The sequence below is a fragment of the Heptranchias perlo genome, chromosome 19, assembly GCF_035084215.1.
Source record: "Heptranchias perlo isolate sHepPer1 chromosome 19, sHepPer1.hap1, whole genome shotgun sequence".
NCBI classification, from domain to species: domain Eukaryota; kingdom Metazoa; phylum Chordata; class Chondrichthyes; order Hexanchiformes; family Hexanchidae; genus Heptranchias; species Heptranchias perlo.
Window position 1 is genome coordinate 30276680 of NC_090343.1, and position 22171 is coordinate 30298850.

General features: G+C 41.4%; 1 protein-coding gene across 1 annotated transcript in view; it reads left to right on the top strand.

The window, feature by feature from the left end:
- The window catches only part of LOC137335346 (sodium- and chloride-dependent neutral and basic amino acid transporter B(0+)-like), a 123406-nt gene that overhangs the window by 83287 nt on the left and 17948 nt on the right, over positions 1–22171 (top strand). Inside the window, exons 8-10 of the mRNA XM_068000680.1 lie at positions 7047–7187; positions 8983–9211; positions 17680–17805. Coding sequence (XP_067856781.1) covers positions 7047–7187; positions 8983–9211; positions 17680–17805 — 496 coding nt within the window. The remainder of the gene's footprint in view (positions 1–7046; positions 7188–8982; positions 9212–17679; positions 17806–22171) is intronic.

Sequence of the window (22171 nt, forward strand, 5' to 3'; positions counted from 1 at the left end):
CTTTATGAAACACTGATTCAACCACAACTGGAGTATTGTGTCCAGTTCTGGGCACCACACTTTAGGAAAGATGTGAAGGCCTTAGAGAGAGTACAGAAAAGATTTACTAGAATGATTCCAGGGATGAGGGACTTTAGTTACATGGATAGATTAGAGAAGCTGGGGTTGTTCTCCTTGGAACAGAGAAGGTTGAGAGGAGATTTGATAGAGGTATTTAAAATCATGAAGGGTCTAGACAGACTAGATAGAGAGAAACTGTTCCATTGGCAGAAGGGTCAAGAACCAGAGGACGAAGATTTAAGGTGATTGGCAAAAGAACCAAAGGTGACATGAGAAAAAACTTTTTTACGCAGCGAGTGGTTAGGATCTGGAATGCACTGCCAAGGGGGGGAGGTGAAGGCAGATTCAATCGTGGCTTTCAGAAAGGAACAGGAAAGGAAAAAAATTGCAGGGCTACGGGGATAGTGCGGGGGAGTGGGACTAGCTGGATTGCTCTTGTATAGAGTCGTCACGGACTCAATGGGCCGAATGGCCTCCTTCCGTACTGTAACTTTTCTATGATTCTATGAAATCAATTTTTGCACTTTTTAACTGTCTTGGTAAAAGCACAGTAAGACTATTAAGGACCTTTAAAACTGGATTCCTTGTCCACAGCAGGGAATATGGCCTTTCTTGGGTGTGGGTTGGCAGTCACATTGAGGGAGGAGGGATGAGCCAGACATCGGTTTGACCACACCACCGCTCAGGGTGCTCGTGGAGAAATGGCATTGTCCCTTGCAGCAGGGGTCAGGATGGGAGCAGAGAGGGGAGCTTGTAATAGCCACCAGCTAGAGCCGGGAAAACTGGTAGCAGTTCTGGTTGGATAAGAGGTTCTTTCTTCACAGATCTCAGGCAGCTAGCTCTGTTGAGAATAGCATATAAATCGGCAGCGCAGAGGGCCAAAGCTCGAGTTATGTGGAAGGATCAACCTATCAGAGGTAAGTATAAGAAATAGGGCTCCAAATTGTAGGTTTAAATAAGACATACAGGAAGTAATTGTTATACTTACAAGAAGCGTGTGCTATATATATGACTTTCATATATTTTTTAAGTGCTAATTTTGTCATCCTTATCTGTCATGCATTTCTGTCATGATTAAAATTAACTTTATTTTACTTACCTTTAATTGAGTCTTCTAAGCTTAGTCTCCCAGATAGGTAGAACTGTTGCATAATTATGTCTCAGATTTCACAGTTCCTATCTCTAAGATCTTTGACATTGTTGTGCACAGTGCTACATGCCAGCAGCTTAGATGTTTTAAAATTGGGCCTGTAGACCAACAGAGTGTCTATTGATACCTCTGTGTCAGCCAATGAGTTGTAGGGGGGCAGGACTTACAGCGGGACTTGGAGCAAACAGTCCGTTTCTTGTTTTCTTTCTGGCATTAATTTATTATGAATTTCCCTTGGTGTCATTTATGCTCTCTTCTGCTACTGTCTCCTTTTCTGTTACGCATCATCAAGAAGGTCACTGGAATATGGAATGCTTTACCTTAAATCGCTATTAAGGCAGAGACTATAGTGGCGATTTTCGATTAGCATGTAAATCCGCTACACCCGCCGAAGGTCTTTGGCATGAGGTCCGGATCATTTGCATGGTCAGGCCTCAATATAATAATATCGGCGAGCTGCCAGTGCTGAATAAGCTGTGGGAGGGGAGGCAGGAAATCAAACGGCTCCTTTGTGGAGCATTAAAGATTCCCTCCATTGGGGAACCTCCGGGTCTGTACTCTGGGTTTCCTAGGACCTACTCCCACCATGCACATGGCAGTCCTGATAAGTGGGGCAAATGAGAGAGGAATCCACCATGGATCCGATGCCCCACCACCATTTTCATGCTGTGAGTGAGGAAGGAGCAGCCAGTGCAAGTACTGGCGGGGGGGGGGGGAGGGAGCAATTCCCAGGGGGGCAACAGAGGAAGCAGCAGTGGACGGGAAGATTTTTCTGGGGGCAGGAGGAGTATTCATGCCCCAGAAAAACATTGGGAAAGCTTTTCTTAAAGTTATTTTTCTGAGTAGCCTGCAGTGGTCCCTTTAAATCTGCTGCTTCAGTTACTGGACGCTCAGTTCCAGTGGGCGGAGCACGTGTTTGGCCAGATGGAATACCATAAAATATGGCTTGTGACCTGGATTTACATGTTATAAGTAGACTCCCATCTGTTTCAGACAAAAACACTGCATGACAGTTTCCCAGCCCACTCTAAAGTCGCAGTGCACCGAACATTGACAGGATCTAGGCATTACTTGCTGCGCTGTGGTTTTTAGTCTGCTACCACCCCGTTCTCGCCTGAAAGGCGGGATGAAACCACTCCCTATAATCTTCTAAAATGCGTTTGGATAGGTATTGAAAAGGAAGAATCTAAAACATTTTGGAGAAAGAACAGGGAAAAGGGATTGAAATAGATAGTGCAGCTGAAGAACTAGGACTGACACAGGCATGATTGCTCGTGTGGCCTTGTTTTCTGCTGTAAATTCTATGATCCTTGATCTGTTTGATTTCTGTTACTTGCTTCTATCCTTTTTTTTAATATTAGCTTTATTTGGTTTATGAAGTTCAGCCTGATTGCTGAAACTCCATTTTGGCAATTTTTAGGGTATTTTCCCTACAAAAGCAAGTGATATTTGAGGCTTGCAGGGTTTTTATCTATATCTATATATATATATATAAAAGCTTTGAAACGGCATAAAAAAGGAAGCTTTAAGTATTTTGTAAGATAATGTTAAATTTAAATTTAGTAAAGGCTGTATAGTCGATTTTCTGATTGGGGTGGATTTCGGGAAGGGTGAGACTTCTGCCTGCCCATCTGAATCCGCCCCAACCCAAATCTATTTCCCTGGATTGGGGGTCATTTGCAATGCATGGCAGGCTCCCGACAGGATTCCGGATGTCAGGAGGGAGTGAGGTGCTGCAGCACCAGAAGCAGTGTAGGGAATATTCAATTCGTGAATCTGGACTATAGTCATTCAAAAAAAGTCATATTACTCTGTATTTTAGTTAATCAAAGTTATTTTAATCATTTAACAATTTATACAAGCATCAAGTAATACATACAACCTTAAACCAAGGATTTTGTTTCATCAAGGCAGGAGAGTGATTAATCCTCGTCGCTCTTGACGTTTTCTTCTTGTTGGACGTCTTCCTGTAGGCGAAGCCTCTTCAGATTCCCATCGACTGCAGTGCCAAAATCTGCCCCGATGTCCCATTTTTATATTGTTTTTGCCAGTTGGTGTGTAAGTAAAAGTCAGGGAAAGTTCCATTTTGGCCAATCACCTACTGCTGCTTGACTTCAAGGGTCAACAGGCCTCAATGATGGACAATTATTTGTTGTACGTCACTCAACTTCAAGATGTTGAACCATATCAACCGCAATCTGTCTCTTATCTCACTTGTTCCAGACCATGGAACATGTAGGTCTCCCTTATCAGTATCCAAATCCGCTCAAAGTCTTGCAATGCCCACTTTGTTTCTCATCATATTAATTCTGCATTGTTCTCAAAGCCTTGCTTTGCTCAGACATATCAAATTATATATTTCAGCCTGATAGGAAACTCCAATTTTGTGCTGGTTCAGCAAATTCTGCAAAATTACTTATTGCACTTTTAAATTGATGCAGTTCAAATGTTATTTTAAATGTAATATCCAAATGTCCAGATACTTTAAATTCATAATTGTCCATGGGGCTCTTAACCCCTTTCCATTATCCAATGTAAATTCACAATGCTCAAGGGGTTTTAACCCCTGCCTTACAGCAGTGACATGAAACCATAGAGGGGCAGCAGCACCTTGAGAACAGCATCACCGATGGGCTTCGCCAAGACCAAAGCCTTCAGCAGGTAAGTGCTGGGCCCAAAATGGAAGGAGAGGTGGCCTTTACAAGGCCCCGTCCCTCCGTTGGGGAATCTCTGGGTCTTTACTGCTGTTTCCTAGGACCTACCTACACCTTGCACATGGCAGCCCTGATAAGTGGGGCAAATGAGAAGGAAATCCACCACAGATCTGACTCCCTATCGCCATTTTGATGCGATTAGCGAGGAAGGAGCAGCCAGTGCAAATCCTGGCGGGAGGGGATGCAATTCCCAGTTGGGGCAGTGAGACATTGGTAAGTCTCACAGCCTAAATTTTCCCTCATTCTCCACCACGATTCTGACTGATTTTGAGTGGGATCATGGAGGAGAATTTAGCCCTATAAGTTGGCACACACACTGATAGCGCAGTAAGTGTTTTTAAGACAGGAATTTATAGGCAGGAACTAGTTGACGATGGGGAAAGTGATGTGGTGGGGGAGGGGCTAGAGAGTGGCATCCTCCTTCTCCAGCCTACTAAAGAGTTCAGTAGGCTGGAGAAGGAGGATGCTGGGCAGGGACAGATAGCCTTGTGACCTGCCAGATCCTAACTCTACCAGTGCTCTTGATTCCCCATCTCCAGAGCTGCTGGACCACAGGACTACCCTGCTAGTACTTTATTGTGCTCACAAGTCCCTACATTGCCCTCCCATACACTAGATTGCCCTAATTCTCCCAGATTTCTGGACCGCCCTTCCCCATGGTCCCATGCTTAAAGGTAATTTTTTTAAATGAAAACTTGGAAACTGAAAAATGAGCTTTTCAATGTTGTGAGATAATTTATGTTTACTAAAGGCTTTATAGGTATCCAAACACATTCATAGGAGGTGAAATTTGTTCAGCGATATTGTAAAATGGACGATAGCGAATCAGCAGCCCGTTTTACATTCGGGCAGGGTGTAAAACAGGCTGCCGATATTGCCAGTTTTGCATTATCGCAGAAGACCAATTTCACGTCCCGAGAGTACACTTAGTGTGTTAAAGCAAGAGGTTAAAGGCAGGAACCTTTAACTTTGCTACAGAAGGCAAATGTGGATCAGGCAATAATTATTCTGGTCACCCCACACTGGTCCTGACATTTCTCTGATCTTTGATCTGATCCAGCACCCCTCTACACTGTAGGCGGATTGGCTCGCACAATGAGGGAGAGGTGATCAAAATCAGAGTCTGGATTCTGAATATTTTCTAGCTGTTTATGAGGGCTATCGCTTTCTAGATTAAGATCTTCCTTAATGATGGTTGGGAGCCTGCTTCATTTCAGGAAAACTTCCACGAACTGGGCTCAAAATGTCAAGTGGCAGAATGGTATATGGCCTGGTCTTTTCTTTCATTAACAATTATCATCAGGTCATGTAGGTTCTTGTCCTTTTGTCTTGCTTCGTGAAAACTGTATGGAAATTGTATCCAGATAGACCTCTCCTTGTTCCTAACTGAGATCTCTCTGATGTCTCCTCCAGCCCTACAACCCTCCAAAAACTCTGAGTTCCTCCAACTCTGGCCCCTTGTGCACCCCCCTATCCCTTCACCCCACTGTTGGCGTCCATGCGTTCAGCTGTATAGGCCCTATGGAATTCCCTCCCTAAACCTCCCGCCCTCTCCACACCTCCCTCCTCCTTTTAAAGTGCTCCTTTAAACCTACCTCTTTGACCAAGCTTTTAATCACATGTCCTAATACGTCCTTCTTGGGCTCAGTATCAAATTTTTGTCCGATTGCATTCCTGTGAAGTGCCTTGGGACATTTTCCAACTTTAAGTACTATATAAATATAACGCTTCCTTCAAACCTCTTTGAACGTATGATTTGAAATTTCTTACTTGGAAAACACTGTACCATTATTAGCATTATTTCAGCCCACAGGGTTAGTGAGTTGCTGGCTTTAGTTGTAAATCAGCCTCATTAGATTTAGTATGAGGACAGAGTAGTTCTTAGGGTACAACTAGGGTTTCTCCCTAAGATGATATCATGATTTCATTTGGGTAAAGTGATTTGTTGATTTTATTTGCATTCCCATTCGGATGAAGGTCACAGATTTCACTGTGTAGAGTTTTGCAGAATGCTTTATGTTCATTGAAGTCAGGACTTTACCTAAAGTCCTAGCAGTTATTTGAGTCATAAGGAAAGAAGACCTTGGGTAACTCAGTGGTGAAGCAGTATTTATCAAAATAGCCATTTTAACCGTTTCCTGATAAATATCCCAGAGGTATGGTCAAGGACCATTTATATCGTTTAAAAGGCTGCTTTTTGGGATTCTCTTAGTTAGATTTCCATTTATTGTATCTGTAAGGCACCTACGTGGAGTACTCTTCACATGTTTATTAGACATTACTGTTTAGATTTGACCAACATCCAAGACAATGCTTTCAGAATTTCTGTTTTAGCATCAGATATTGGGAGGTGACAGCTAAGATCTCCCTCCTAATTTCATATTTTTATATGGATATAAATTTGATATGGATTCTGTGATGTGTGAGTGATGCCTGAATGTTGAAGAAAAGTAAGATTGTCTGCCTTGTAGGATCTTGGTCATGTTTTTGAACGATAGTATCCTTCACACACCACAATTTCTCCCGACCATCCCATCAGCCCTACTGGGTTTATAGTTAAGGATTTTTTAAGGAAGTTGTTTTAGGATAATGTAGGTCAAAAGGAGCAGCTATTTCACAGACGCTGTGGATGGGAGCAAAGGATCATGTTGGGGTGCTCTGACGATGTCAGGTAAAACAACTATGTGGTTTACAAGAGCCAGTGAAGATTAAACAGTTTCTGTGTTGTGTGTGGGGTGCTATTATTTGATGAATGACAGAAGACCCTACAAGATATGTAATCTTGTTTTCAAATCAAGGGCTTAAGGAGGTAAGTACATTTAGCCCACTGTATCTATCTTGTTTTCTGTTTTAATTATGTTATTTTTCTGAACGAATGCTGCACATAAATTATAATAATATTTTGCTATTTTCAGTTCAGTTTAAGTATGGTGCTTGGTACATATAAATATATGTAGAGTTTTTAGTTCTACAGATGTGTTCTATTTAAATTCTCTGCTTTGATTACGATTATATTAGCATAAACTCAATTAGATTCATTTTTTAAAAAAATATATGAATGTTGTACAATTTTTTTTGACCAGCAGTATGGGGAAAACTAATAACTTACTTTCCTTGGTTAGGTGGTTTATTTCACTGCCACATTCCCTTATCTGGTTATACTTGTCCTTCTTATCCGAGGAGTTACTCTGGAGGGAGCCAGAAATGGAATTGAGTACTATATTGGAAAGCAGTCCGATTTCTCAAAATTGGCTCATGCTGAGGTAAACATGGTGTGACCTATAGACTTCACCCTTACTTTTTAAAGAATTATACGTTTCACTTTATTTGCCTGTGCCTTTTCTTGCATATATAATGCTGCACATTTCAGTCATTCTCCTTTACCTCAGAAGGAAGTTTTAATTTGAGACCTAGGAACAAAGGATAACAGAACATAAGAAATATATCAAGGATGAGGGAGTGTCATTCAGCCTATTGAAACTCATCCCTCTAGTACTCTTAATTTACCCAGCCCATTATCCTATGGTTTTTCAATGCCCCTAATGTTCAAAGTTACAAACCTACTGTTAGTCCTAGGTGCCTTCTAAATTTATTTGTGCAGGTTCTATACCCTTCATTGCCTACATATGTTGCTCATGGTTTTATTACGCATTATTCAATACTTAACATTCAGTGTTAAATTTCATTTGCTATTTGTTTGGCCAATTGCATAACTGATCTAAATCCTTCTACAAACCTTTAACTGCATCTTTTGGTCCTATTATACTGTCATCTGCAAATTTAACAAGTTTGCAGTATATGTAGATAAAAAATATAATGATCTTAGACTCAATAGATGTCATGGGTAGAGATAATGTGGTTGGCATGTTAAGGTAATTAACTGGGAAAATAAATTTCTTAATTAACATTTAGCTTGCTAATAAGAAAATTTATAAAGTTGAAGCTAGTGGGACTGATATCTGATTTTTATTTTGGTGGATGTAGTTATGGTCTGTGGTGATGCTGATGCACAAAAAAAAATCTCTCTTTCTGGAACTGCTTCTCTGCTTTCCCACTCTCCAATTCTTTGTTTCTCTCTCTTCACCCTCCATCACCCCACTGTGCCCAAGTGGTCTAAAGCACCCAGGTGCAGGAACAGGAAATTCTGCCTCCATATTCCCCCTCAATTCTAACTGTATGTCTTTACTCTTTATTACTGTTTCTCTGAGTGTCTCTTTCCTTCTATTTCCTCTTTCTTCTGCATTGATATCAATTTCTTTCTCTGAATGGCTCATGTACCAGTTCTTTTGTTATTTTAGTCAGTTTCTACCTTTGTTAAAACCTGGACATGAAGGAGGATAGCAGCCAGCATATATCAGGTTGAAGATGTTTTGGGGTCTATTGAGAATAGGTTGTGTGGAAACTGATGTAGCATGTACAGATGGGGGCCTGGAGGAAGTGATGGGCTTGAATTAGTGTTTAGCATGTGGGAGGAAGGGGATTGGAAGGAAGAGGTGGCCTGCGATTTCAGATTAGAGCAGCTGGTCTGGGAGCTGGAAATACACTGGAGCGACTGGAGGTGAGAACTGATGGGGTCTGGGGCTTGGGGTAGACTGCGTGATGAAGTTTGGGAACATTCAGGGAGAGGTGTGGGAACAGACACCAGAGCAAGGATGACTGAGTAGAGGTGGGGGAGAAGATCAGAGGGAGGTGATCAGAGGACTGGAAGTAATTGTGATGTGTGTGTCTGTCCTTATTTTTTCTCTCTCTTTCTCTTTATTAGAATACTGTGTGCCTGCTGCAATTAAGAAATTGAACCACACTTAAAAGCGTGCTGAAAGTAGAAAATATCTATGCTTTCTGTTCTAAGCATTTGCAACAATGAAAGGCTGAGAAAGAATGATGATCTTATTGTTTAGGAAAGACACCAGTGACCAGAAGTAGTTTCATGCAGGATGAATGAACTGTGCTATTAATCCATTCCTTTAATATTCATTGTTAAAATAGTCAACCTAATGTGCAGGAAAGAGTACAACAAAGATGTTCCACTTCTAATTTATTGTATCTTGCATTCATCAGGTTTGGAAAGATGCTGCAACACAAATATTCTATTCTCTTACTGTGGCCTTTGGGGGCATAACAGCATTATCATCTTACAGCAGATTCAACAACAACTGTTACAGAGATGCAATCGTTGTCTGTATTGTTGATTGCAGTACAAGTATACTTGCTGGATTTGCCATCTTCTCCGTCCTTGGACACATGGCTTATCTACAAGACAAGTCAGTTAAAGACGTTGCAGAGTCAGGTATCTTTCAGAGTCAAACTTACTGGAGGTGAATTTTCGCAGGGGTTCCCTCACTTGACCACCGTAACTTCGGCAGAAAAGGTGTGGAAACGTCCTTTTTTGTGGAATAGGTATTTGTATATCCAAACCTGGCCTTTTTCCTTGTTTGGGGTTGTACTGAGCCACCAGATGCCGTAAAGTTTTTGTTACTTCACATATTATTTCTTTTGAACCTGGTGATATTGAGGACGATTGTCTTAAGATGAACACCCCAGCGGAGTTTGACCGGAAGGCAGTGCACACTGGAAATATGGACTGAGACCTGTAAAAGAAGGTCTCAGCTCCAATAGTGCTGAAGTTTCTGATGTGTTCTTTGCAGGCGTGCACAGTGCTGTGCCTGATGGAAGCATTGCAATGTAAATTAATCACTTTTGTTGCGTTTGTGAAATTAACACAACCTACAACCTGGTTTCCTGTTCCAGTACCAGTTATAGGGTAAACTGCCCACATAAAAAGAAGGCAGTATGGGGGTTAAATTAGATAAGGCCAATTATTGGGTGCGGTTAGCGCGATCTGCTATTAACATGCACCCGATGGCCCCTGCGCAGGCAGGACGAGACATTTGTCCAGCCTGTGGACTTACCTGAAAGCAGCGTTGAAAACTAGGCCATACATGACAATTCAAGTAAATGTGCATTTTCCACCAGCAGGGGGAGCCCCAATCTCTTAAAGGGAGGATGTCTCTTAAAATCGCTTAAAGGTAGCCGGCACCTGTTATTTGCTAAGAATAACAGTCTGCTGTCTGCACAGAGTCTGAACGGAGATCAGACATCGCACATGTAAAACACAGATGCAAGTCCCATCCCTATGTTTACAAACTGATGTTATGTTAAAACATTGAATAAAGGTTGCACACTACTAAATCCCACATCCACCAATCTGCGTGCCAGACCTCACCAATCTGCCGATCTGAGTTTGTATCAGGTCTGCGAGAGTGCGTGCACCAAGGTTCTCTGCTGATGCACTAGAGGCCATGGTGCAAGAGGTGAACAGAAGGAGGCACATCCCATATCCGCGGTGGGGGGTGGCAAGAGGCCCTCCAGACATATGCCCAAAAGGCAGTGGGAGACAGCGGAGGATGAAGTCAATGCCAGGTGCACAGCATCATGAACATGGATGCAGTGCAGGAAGAAGTTCAATGCTTTGACACAAGTGGTCAGGGTGAGTGAGGTCAACTGTCAAGTGGCGTCTCCTACCAGCTGCACCACTAGCCGCATCCACTGCTCCACGTACTACACCTCCATCCCCCAGATACCAACAAACTCTTTCCATCAGTACTCAACTCTTCCAATCAGATGCTTCCTCTCACCCTTACACATTACCACCATTGCAAGCCGCCCACCCACAACTCACAGGCCACAAACACTGGCAGCTATTCAACCATGACAGGCACATCACCCAGACACACATCCTGCTTTCTTTCAGGAGAAGGTGGAATGGCCTACTCTTGCTCCTGTTTTCTATGTTTCTATGTTAGAGCACTCTTTGTGGAGTAGGAGTGCTCCCCCTGGCCCCTCAAGGAAGTTTTCGACCTCCCTTCTGCTGATCGTAGCCTCTCTCTCTAGCCCCTGCCGTGATCTGCAAATTCGGTAGGACCTCTACGTCCCCGGTCTTGCCGGGTTTCCCCCGTGCTACTGTGTTGCCCCCACACCCTCCCCTTAAATCCCTTAAATATCAGGGCTCGTATTTCAGTGAGAGTGGTTAGTCTATGAAACATGATCCCTGGGAAGACAGTGGAAGCAGTTAGTATTGATTCATTTACATGCAAATTAGATATTTTCTAAAAGAAATCTAACATTTTGGGATACAGTATAGGAGTAATTTGACACATGATATGTGGTAAGCGTAGCATGCTTGGGAGGAACAGGTGACTTTGGACCTGTGGTTTCCAAAACATTCCACCACTGGGGTTTTCCTCGCGTCATTTCTGGGTTTGTTGTAGACTTCTTGGAGATTGATTACTATGATTAATCAACAGCTCCATTATTGTTGTATGATGCGATTGTCAGGGTGGTACAAGGCGAACTAGATGGACCTTGGTCTCTAACTTACATAGGAATAATTCCTATGTTCCTATGTAAGTTGGAGAAAATATACAGGTACTGAGATAAAAGCATTGTATTGTTGAGAATAGTGCCATTAGAGAGACTGTTTCTCCTGCAAGTTTTGGCTGCTGGCAGGACACCTGTACAAACTGTATGATGGGGGTACCTCTGGAATCTCCTTTTACATCTTTTATATGGAGGAGGAGGAGGATGAGCAAGAAACTGTGTTGAATGCAAAAGCAATGAAAACAACAAAGGCTTAGAAGTACCCAGCTAAGAGGGTTTACAGACCCAGATGGACATTCCTGGTCCTTATAAGGTATAATGCTTCAAGGGGCTCCTGTTCAGCAACGTCACATAGAATCATACAGTACTGAAGCAAGCCATTCGGCCCATTTTGCCTGTGCCAGCTCTTTGAAAGAGCTATCCAATTAGTCCCACACCCTTGCTTTTTCCCCATAGACCTGCAAATTTTTCTTTTTCAAGTATTTATCCAATTTCCCTTTGAAAGTTACGATTGAATCTGCTTCCACCACCCTTCAGGCAGTGCATTCCAGATCATCATAACGCGCTGCGTAAAGAAATTTCTCCTAATCTCCCCCTGGTTCTTTTGTCAGTTATCTTAGGAACATAGGAACAGGAGTAGGCCATTCAGCCTCTCGAGCCTGTTCCGCAGTTCAGTTAGATCATGGATGATCTGTATCTTAATTCCATTTACCCGTCTTAGTTCCATAACCCTTAATACCCTTCCTAACAAAATCTATCAATCTCGGTTTTGAAATTTTCAGTTGACCTAGCCTCAACAGCTTTTTGGGGGACGGAGTTCCAGATTTTCACTAACCTTTGTGTGAAGAAATGTTTCCTGACATCATCCCTGAACTGCCTAGCTCTAATTTTAAGGTTATACCCCCATGTTCTGGACTCCTCCACCAATGGAAATAGTCTTTCTCTATTTACCCTATCAAATCCTTTAATCATCTTAAGCATCTCAATTAGATCACCTCTCTATCTTCTATACTCAAGGAAATACAAGCCTAGTTTATGCAACCTGGCCTCATAATTTAACCCTTTCAGCCCCAGTATCATTCTGGTGAATCTGTGCTGTACCCCCTTCAAGGCCAATATAACTTTCCTAAGGTGTGGTGCCCAGAACTGAACATAATACCTCCATATGGGGTCTAACCAGAGCTTTATATAACCGTATCATAACTTCTACCACTTTGTATTCCAGCCACCTTGAGATAAAGGCCAACATTCCAAGTAAACAGAAAACAAACTCTCAGCATGGACTTTCCAACCTACTTAACCATCTCCTGCCACCTCTTTCAAGTTCTGTTGTTACAGCTTTATTGTCCTTTCCTCAAATTGAGTCACCTCCTGTATTGTAGCAGGTCCTCTGGTAGCCTCCTTTCTGTTAAATGCTACTCTCTCCTGCAGAGACAAATTAGACTTTCATGACTAACTGTGGTGGCAGTCAATCTACAACATTAGCAGTGTCTTTTCCCTTTGCATTAAGGAGGAGTTGCAGTGAATGTGAAAGTAATGCTACTTTACTGTTCTTTCCTGCATTAGATCCTTGTAGGTACTTGTGTGGAGTGTCTGTGGCTGTAACCAGTCGCAGAAGTTATTCCTAAGTGGGCATGAAACTCTACCATGCTTACAAAATGTTTTTTTTTAATAAGCACTTAACAATGAGTGCTGGAAACACAAAATTGTTGCCTCAGGACTTGCAAACAGTCTGATGTCTTTGAGGTTTCCCCTTCCTGATGAGGTCATTAAACCTTTTTGAGCATTGCATCCAAATCCTTGGTATGGCACTGCTGCTGTTGATGGCCTTTATCACCTCTTGCTAAGCCCTGCCTGCCACTGCCTTCATGACCTTTCTTTCATGGCAAGGAAACAAGGCATCTCTCATTTGCTCCTGAAACAGCTGCTGAATGCCTCATCATCAAAATAGAGTGTACTTATGCGATCAGCCTTTCTTACTGACATGCTGATGGATTGCACAGTAATTTTTTTCACTGCTGCCACAAAATCTTCCTCCTTGGCGCTGTCACTTTAAAAATCATCTGGTAAAAATAACTTCCCAGAAGCAGGTCAAGACAGTTGGTTGCAACTTGTAAAGTTCCACAGTATTCACCCAGGCTCAGGTTGCAGTCCACAGACTCGTCCCTTTAAGCACCAGCAAGCCATTAAGCCCTACAGCAGTATTTAAATTTCCCATGTCCTCATGGCACAGTACACACAAAGCAACCCAAGAAGGTATTGCAGATTACTTATATGATCCATGTTCTTCAAAAGAAAAGGATACTTTATGTTTCAGAATTATTTTTGGTTAATCACTCTCTTTATTTCATCTTGGATGCAAGACCTGGAGAACATCCATGAATTATTTCAGACCTTAAGTTAAAACAGAAATATGAAAAAAAATGTCAGTCAATTTAAGATATTATTAAAGAAATTAACTGTTGAATTTGATTCACTAGCCTTTTTGCTTTGTTAGAATAATGTTAGAAAATAATGAGGGGTCAATAGTTCAGGCACTGTATAAAAGAGCTTATTCATCCAACTTTCAAGCTTTTATAATTTTGATCTAGAATTTTAACCTTGTCTTCTGCACATGAGATTATGAATATTTGCTGACATTAGGAAGGGTTTTTCAACCATAAGAATACCACATTTGCAATTCTGATATAGCTAAATATTATATATTTTTTATACAAATATACAATCAGTCAATTTTTGTTTTTACCAATATAACATAACGAGGCCTGACCATAAAAATCCAACGGGCAAGTAGCATGCTTGTTCTGCCTACCTCCTGTCTGAAGAAAGTGGTCACACAAAAATCCACCCCACTGGATTTTGCCAGGGTGCTGACAACACATGATTTACTGTGGCTGATACATTTTAAATATTAAAATTTATTCAAGTGAGCTCCTTCGTCCCATATTGGGCCTGGCAGTGGGAGCTCTCTAGAATGGATAAGAAAATCACGTGTCAACTACCATTTTGGGTAAATTTGAAGAGATGTTGCCACTCAAAGGGTAAGTCGTCATATGGGGGAGAAAGTTTTGTTATTTCAAAAGAATGTAAATATGTAGGTTGCATGAGGGATAAATACTGGATGGCACGCAAAATGCAGAGATAGGAAACAGAGTCTGTGGGTTAGTAATGGAATGGCAAAGCTTTCAAACCTCTGTTTGACGGCTGGTAAGGTGGAAGTACTGCGACAAGAAGTGGGTTATCTGTTTGCCACTCTGGATCATAGTTCTCAGAGAATGGAAGGGCAGTATGTCTGGCAGGAGATAGCAGCCAGGCTGGACAAGACTGGGAAATTGAGGAAGTTGCTAACATAACCATACTCATTCGTTCCATTTACCAGATATATGGCTTACGAGCATATGTCACAAAGTGTTGGGCAACCTGTTGCACATATCCAGCTGGCCCTTACCAAGTCCTTGCATATTCTTGCAGCTCTTTCATTGCTAACCCATAGGGTACACGTTACAGCTGAACGTTACAATTGAAAACTTTTGTATATTCACATCTTCAAAGAGCTTCACACCCAAAAGCACTGTAATAACTGATGCATAGTTTCTTAATGACATCCAGGGTATACTTTGGTACATGTCTGTCACTGTACCTATGCTCCTTCAGTTTACAAGTCAAGACTACTACTCTGCTTACAAGACAAGATGGCACCCAATAAAAGGGAATTAACGCATACTGAAGGACTCACAAATCACAAACCCTTGAAAGAGGCTATCTTGAACAATCTTGCCTTTAAGAATGTTAAGGGGTAAGAGAAGGTGACTCAGCAGGCTCCTCCAAATCATAGGTTGATGCCATCAGATGTATGTCTTGCCTCTTACTCACTTCCACATAAGCATATATACAACCACACAAATAGTATACACGATTGTGTATCCCATAAAGCGAGCTCTGTTGGAAGATGTCTCTTAATGACCGATTGTAAAAATCAATTTTCTGTTGATGTAGGTATAGAACAGTAGCTTGCCAGTGATCCAGGATCAGACATAACCTCAGTGGTAGCACTGTTGTCTCTGAGTCAGAAGGTTGTGGGCTCAAGTCCCACTGCAGAGACTGGAGCACAAAATACAGGCTGACACTCCAGTGCAATACTGAGGAAGAGCTGCACATGTCTTTCGCATGAGACGTTAAACCGAGACTCCATCTGCCCCCATGGCATTATTTTGAAGAAGAGCAGGGGAATGCTCCCTAGTGTCCTGGCCAATATTTATCGCTCAACCAATATCACTAAAAAACAGATTATCTGGTCATTATCTCATTGCTTTGTGGGACGTCGCTGTATATAAATTGGCAGTCGCACTTCCTAATTGCAACAGTGACTACACTTCAAAAAAGTACTTCATTGGCTGTATCGCGTTTTGGAATGTTGTGAAAGGTGCTATATAAATGCAAGTTTTTTTTTACACCAATGTGATTACAAGCAGTAGCGCACCTACATACATCCTGAAATATGCAGTTAGTAAGCATAAGGATGTAGCACTAGCTGAGTCACAGGGCTGAAATTGATATGTGCATGTGCCAAAGGAGGAGCTTGGGAATTGCTTGTCGCCATCAAAGACCTCCTTTTAGTATTTGAGAAATGCAGCAGGATGATGACATTGGATATCCTATATCATGCTCCTTTTACTAAGAGATGTAATTGCTGTCTATGCTGGATGATCTATCAGTCAGTTGTTACATGTTTTTGTGAACAGCACATTGCCTGATACTGCAGCTGCTACCTATACAGGCTTGGAAGGGGCAGAGGCAAAAAAGTTGAGTGTGCTGGTAACCTTGCTTGCCAGTGACAGTGCCAAATGTATGCTGTAGGTTGGCTGCAGGTGCCCTTCCAGTAGATGCCACAGCTCTGGTTGATATATAATCTGTAGAGGTAGTTCCCCCTGGTCATTGACATGTACTTGAGCCTGCTGATATGAATGGTCACATCATCGGGGGTGCAGCCAATCTGGCTACAATGCCTGCCGGTGATCTTGTCTGTTTTATTTTGTACTACCTAAAACATGAAATACTGTGAATGGGATACTTTCAAAGAGGTAGAGATCCTCTAGGCAGCAAATCAACCTTTGTATCTCAGTTTATATGAACACCTGTAGGAGCAGGGTTCTAAGTTTTTTGTAGTTAGTGCAATAGAATTTCTGTTGTTTGCCCAGACTTCTCATCCCATCCCATTCTAATATAATGCTTCTCCTTCACAACCGTGCTGGGGTAGTAGGCATGTGTTTAAATTTTATAGGTGTCCTTGAATCATCTGCTCCCAGGGAATGAGCTATCAAATAACGATCCGGAAGAAACATTTTGTGATGTAGTTTGAGAAATCTTGCATTTCTTTACCTTTTGGTATTGAGAATTTCACATTTCTAACACTAGTGTTTATTCATGGTCTCATAAAGAGGCAAAAATATCAGTACAGCGGATTATGATTGCAATAAGAGACATCAGTTTGGTCTCCTTAATTTGCAGGCAGATGTTCAGTTAGTGCTGCAAATTAGAGAGAGATTCATCCCCTACAAAAATAGCTGGGTCAAAATCCTGGAACTCCCTTCCTAACAGCACTGTGGGAGAACCTTCACCAGACGGACTGCAGCGGTTCAAGAAGGCGGCTCACCACCACCTTCTCAAGGGCAATTAGGGATGGGCAATAAATGCCGGCCTTGGCAGCGACGCCCACATCCCACGAATGAATATAAAAAAAAACAATGGTACCAGCCATTGATAGGGAAAAACTGGGGTGAAAATAGCCAAAATTCACATCTATTGATATTTTTTAAAATTTCCTCCCTTACCCCCTCTTGAAATCATTGACTTCTTACAAGGGTATATTTATATGTTACCAATACCCGTGGGTATCTTGCCTAATTGATCATTTGTTAGCTTTGTCTGTGACTTTCAGCAAACTATTTAAACATAGCACATTGCAGCCGAGTCTAATCCTGTACTCATCCAACATCCACTCTCTAACAGGGGCCACTGGTCTCCTTAAGAGATGCCACCCTAGCAGAAGACTGGGGACCAAATTTGGGATTTTGCTGGTATGTATGGCTCAGCTATCGCTGGATAAACTTGATGAGCCATCAGGAAAGCTATAACTTTTTTTAAAATTAATTTTAATGCAGAGTAAAGTTATGTTGTAATTTGTTCATGTTCATTTATTGTTGGACCTCAAACTTAATACTGCTCCCTGAAATTTTGTTACACTGTATGAAAACTACAAAACAAGATTTCAGAAATTTCTGATGAGCTGATTTCTGTTTTAAGTAACTAATATCAGTTTACAGTATCTCTCTCTTAAGCATTGTTACTAACACCATATCAATTTCATCCATGGTTTAGGTTTTGGTTTAGTTTTTATTGCCTACCCTGATGCCCTTTCACACCTACCAAAGTCACCGTTATGGTCCGTATTATTTTTCTTCATGCTTATCACTCTGGGAATTGACAGTGAGTTTGCATTAATGGGTGAGAAAAATATTTTTTCATTTTGTCTACCTGTTTCTCACCTTTATGAAAGGAATCTATATAATCAGGTTTTGTATGATAATTTTACTTAATTTAACTACTTTTTACTGCATGTCTTTTTAAAAAAAATTTCCTCAGTGTTAAATGGTATGTTCCATCTATTAGAAGTGATAATGGTGCTATGGAAATTGTTATGAGATTAGAAATTGAAAATGATTTATCTCGGCTTTGAATATTGTTAAATCTCAAAAGCTAATAGAACATAAGTATAACAAGTACTGGCAAACCAGTCAATTCTAGCAACAACTACTTGCACCTCTATAGCACTCTTCAATTGCAGAAAGATGTCTCAAAGCACGTTACATTAAGAGAAAACACAATGATGGCAAGAAGGAAACAAAAAGAAAAAATGGAGAGGGTTAAAGTGGAGGGACAAAGGCATGGTGAGGAGAAAGGAGAGGAGATTTTAGAAAATGGGGAGAAAGGAGGCAAGGCAGAGGGATTAGGCAGTAAATTTCAGAGGACAGGAGCATAGTGGCTGAACATAAGAGGTAGGGGAATATGGAATTGCACAGTTTTGTTAGAGAAATGGAAGGCATGTGCAGGAACACAAGACTGAGGAGATCATTAAGGTAGGATGGGATTAGGCCAGTGAGGAATTTAAAAGTGAGAAAGAGAATTTTGAAGTATACTTTGCTGGGACATGAGTCAGTGGAACTTGGAGATGGTGGGTTAATGGGAATACTGGACTTTATGTGGATGAGGGTTTTGGCTGCAGCATTTTGAATTAATTGTACATAGGTTGAAGCAGGGAGGCTAGCTAGGAGAACGCTTGAGAAGTTGAGCCTTGAGGTGATGAAGTGATGAAATAGGGTTTTGGTGGCGGTGCGAGAGCTCTGTCGGTCTACCTTTCTGGCATCATCATGTCAAAATTTCCTCCAACTGAACATTGAGAAGACTGAAGCCAATATTTTCTGTCCCCACCATAAAATCTACCCCTTTGCCCTGACTCTAGCACCCATCCTGACCACTCGCTCAGGCTGAACCAGACTGTGCAAAACCTTAGTGTCCTGTTTAGCCGAGAACTGAACTTCAAAGTCTATCCAATCTATTACCAAGGCCATTTTCACCTCCACAGTATTGCATTCCTCTGCCCCTTCCTTAGCTCCTTCGCCACTGAAACTGTTGTCACCTCTAGATTCAATTTCTCCAATGACCTTGCTGACCTCCCATTCTCCACCCGTCATAAACTTGCCCAAAATTCAGCTACCCATATACTGTTCCAGACTAAGATTTGCAAATCATCCCCTGCTCCTGCTAACCTCTGTTGATTTCCTGATTCCCAGCACATTAAATTTAAAATCTTCATCTTTGCCTTCAGATCCCTCCATGGGCTCACCCATGCTTATATTTCATTCCCTGTTGTCCTCCTACTCTGGCCTTTTATGTATCCTGTGCTCCTTTTGCTCCACCATTGGTGGCAGAACCTTCAACTGCCTCAGTCCTACTCTCTCATACTCCCACCCTAAAAACTCTGCCACTCCATTTGTGCTCCACCTTTAAAAACCTTCTCAAAACTCATCTTTTTGACCAAACCATATCAGCTAGCCTAACTATTCCACCATGGCTCAGGGTCCGTTTCTGTATTTATTTTTTCTTCTTCCCCCCTCACACCCAAAGTGCCTGGGCTTTTATGCATTAAAGGTACGACAATATGTAAAAGCAAGATATTGTTTTTGAAGCAGCCACGTTTTAATCTCAAAAAAATTTCTGATAGCCAGGAAGATCTTTTTTTGGATATTACACACCACCTGTATTTGTTCATCCATTGATATTGAAAAAGACCACCAGAACATCATCTCCTTTTCTGCAGTGATTTCTTTGATGAGATTGATTTTTGCTAGGAATGAGCATCCACAGAATGAACAGTAGATCCTGGATATACCAGGTTGGCGATCTTAATTTATCAGGCGAGACTTCCTCAACTGGCATTTACGTTCAGCATCAGCAATGCAATGGGCTTCACAGTAGGAGTTGCCTTCATGGATTGTTTCTCGCCATGCTTTCATATTTGGAGCAAATTGTTCCCACTTATGGATGTCTATTTGACACTGTTTCAGAGTCGCTTTTAAGCAGTCTTTTGCTGCACAACACAAAATCTTCATAATGCGCCATAAAAGATCTTCAGAGTTTGTTCATCAGACATTCACACCACATGACCTGACCATCGCAGCTGTGCCTTTATGATCAGAACATCTATGCTTGGCGTATAAGCTTTTTTAAGAACTTGGGTGTCAGGGATCTTGCTGTGTCATCTGATCATTAGTCATCTCAGGCGGCTTTAGGTGGAAGTGATTCAGTTTCTTAATGTGGCATGCATATATTGCCCAAGTTTCACAGGCAAAAAGCAGAGTCGTCAGAATGGCAGCCCTGTGTATTTTGCACTTGGTCTGCCGGCTGTGCCTCTCTTGTCCCCGAGACACTCACAGCTAAGCTAAGCCTGAAGTGTGTGATCACCGATAGTGATGATTAGTGGAGTGTAATCCTTGCCTGGGACTGGTTGGAAGAGTGCCACCATCTTTTTACGGTTGATAGTCATACCAAATTACAAGCAAGCTGTTGCAAGATGGTTCATGATTGTTTTCGAATCATAAGAACATAAGAAATAGGAGCAGGAGTAGGCCACAAGAACTAAAGAGTCCACGAACAAGTCCTTCCTTTTCTTTAGCTTGTAGTCTTCTAAGGTTGAAGAGCTTCCCATCAGTCCTGATTTTGACCTTGACTGTATAATTGGAGGATAGAGCCCTTTACAGTTAATGTGTACAGTAGGACTCACTGACACCATCTGTATCTCTGCACAAGCACCACACTCCAGCACAGTGCATCAGTCACCTTCTGCATGTAGGTTAACATGATAATTTAACCAATGCCATTATAATCTCCTCCTGTGTCTAGAAAGATCCCGCAGCAAAAAAAGTTAATGATTGCTATTTTACAGCTTCAGACAAAGAACAGTTGGAGTCATTGAGATGCTCTTTGAATATGAAGCCTTTGCCTCATTTGTTAATCTAAATCTTCCAAATCAGTGTTCTTCAGATAATGCCAAATAATTCAATATAACATCTCTCACCTTCCCTGTGCTTGAATCTCTAGTTCCTCATCAGAAAAAAGACAATACCTACTGCTATATCAAAGAAATACATTTTCTGAATGGTTAGAAACACTGCATTTAATCTGGTTTTAGCAATGAAATCTGATTTTATGGTGCCTTACAGGACTGCAGATGTAAGAACATAAGAAAAGTTAGAGGCAAGAAAAGATCATTCTAGCTTTCCTATCACAGGATCCAACTGTATTTTGAATGATCTCTACTATCCTACATTGCAAACTCTTCTAAGAATTTAACACTTTGGATTTTTTGCTGCATATTTCTTACTGATTTGTCTTATTTGAATTTCAGTGGCCTAGATATTTGCAAAGAGCTATTCTTAATACTGTTGCATCTTTGGGCCGGAACTTGCTGGAAAAATAACGTGCAACTCAGCCTGTAAATTCAGGGGATTAAGAGATACGCATGAGTTGCGAATTTCCAGAACTTGATGGACGATTTGCACTGCTCCACCGTTTGCTTTGCACAAACACAAGCATCTCACCCTTAGCCTCCCTTTTATTTTTAAGAATGTGCTGGATTTGTACATTAATTGCCCATTAAACTCACCACAGAAAGTTAAATTTGATAATTAACACCGAAAGTACCTTTTTAACTATGTGATAATTGTTAATGCAGTGCCAATCAAACTGTCTGGCCTAGAAATTGAACAGTTTAAACTGTGGAGTCTCATTCCTTCAGGTGGTAAATTGTTGTTAGAAATATTTTAAAATTTTAATTTTTTTTTCATAGTTTTCTTTTCTGTCCCTTTTTCTCTATCTTAATCCCAATCTTTCTTTCTCTCTCTATTTCTCTTTCTGTACCTGATTTGACATTGAATTCACCCATTCTAATTCACCCTTCTTCTCAGTGCTTCCTCTATTTATTTCTCAATCCTTAAATCTCATTGGTTAAGGAGATACACTGTTAGTCCCGCCATTTGCTGAGGCCCCCGTTGCTCTCGCCACGCCATTATCAGCTCGCGCTTCCAGCAAGTTATGTTGCAAACATTTTTTGAGCTGAAGGGTGCAGGAAAAAGCCTAACTAACGGCGTACGCCCGGAGATGCCCTGTCCATTAGTGGATAAATCCTAAATTAGATTAGCAAGATCTGTTAGCATCTGCTGCTTCAGATACATGCAGATTAATTTGAAACATTGATTTAAACTTTATATATAGTCTGTCAAGTTCTATGAAGACAAAAACCTTGGCCATTCCT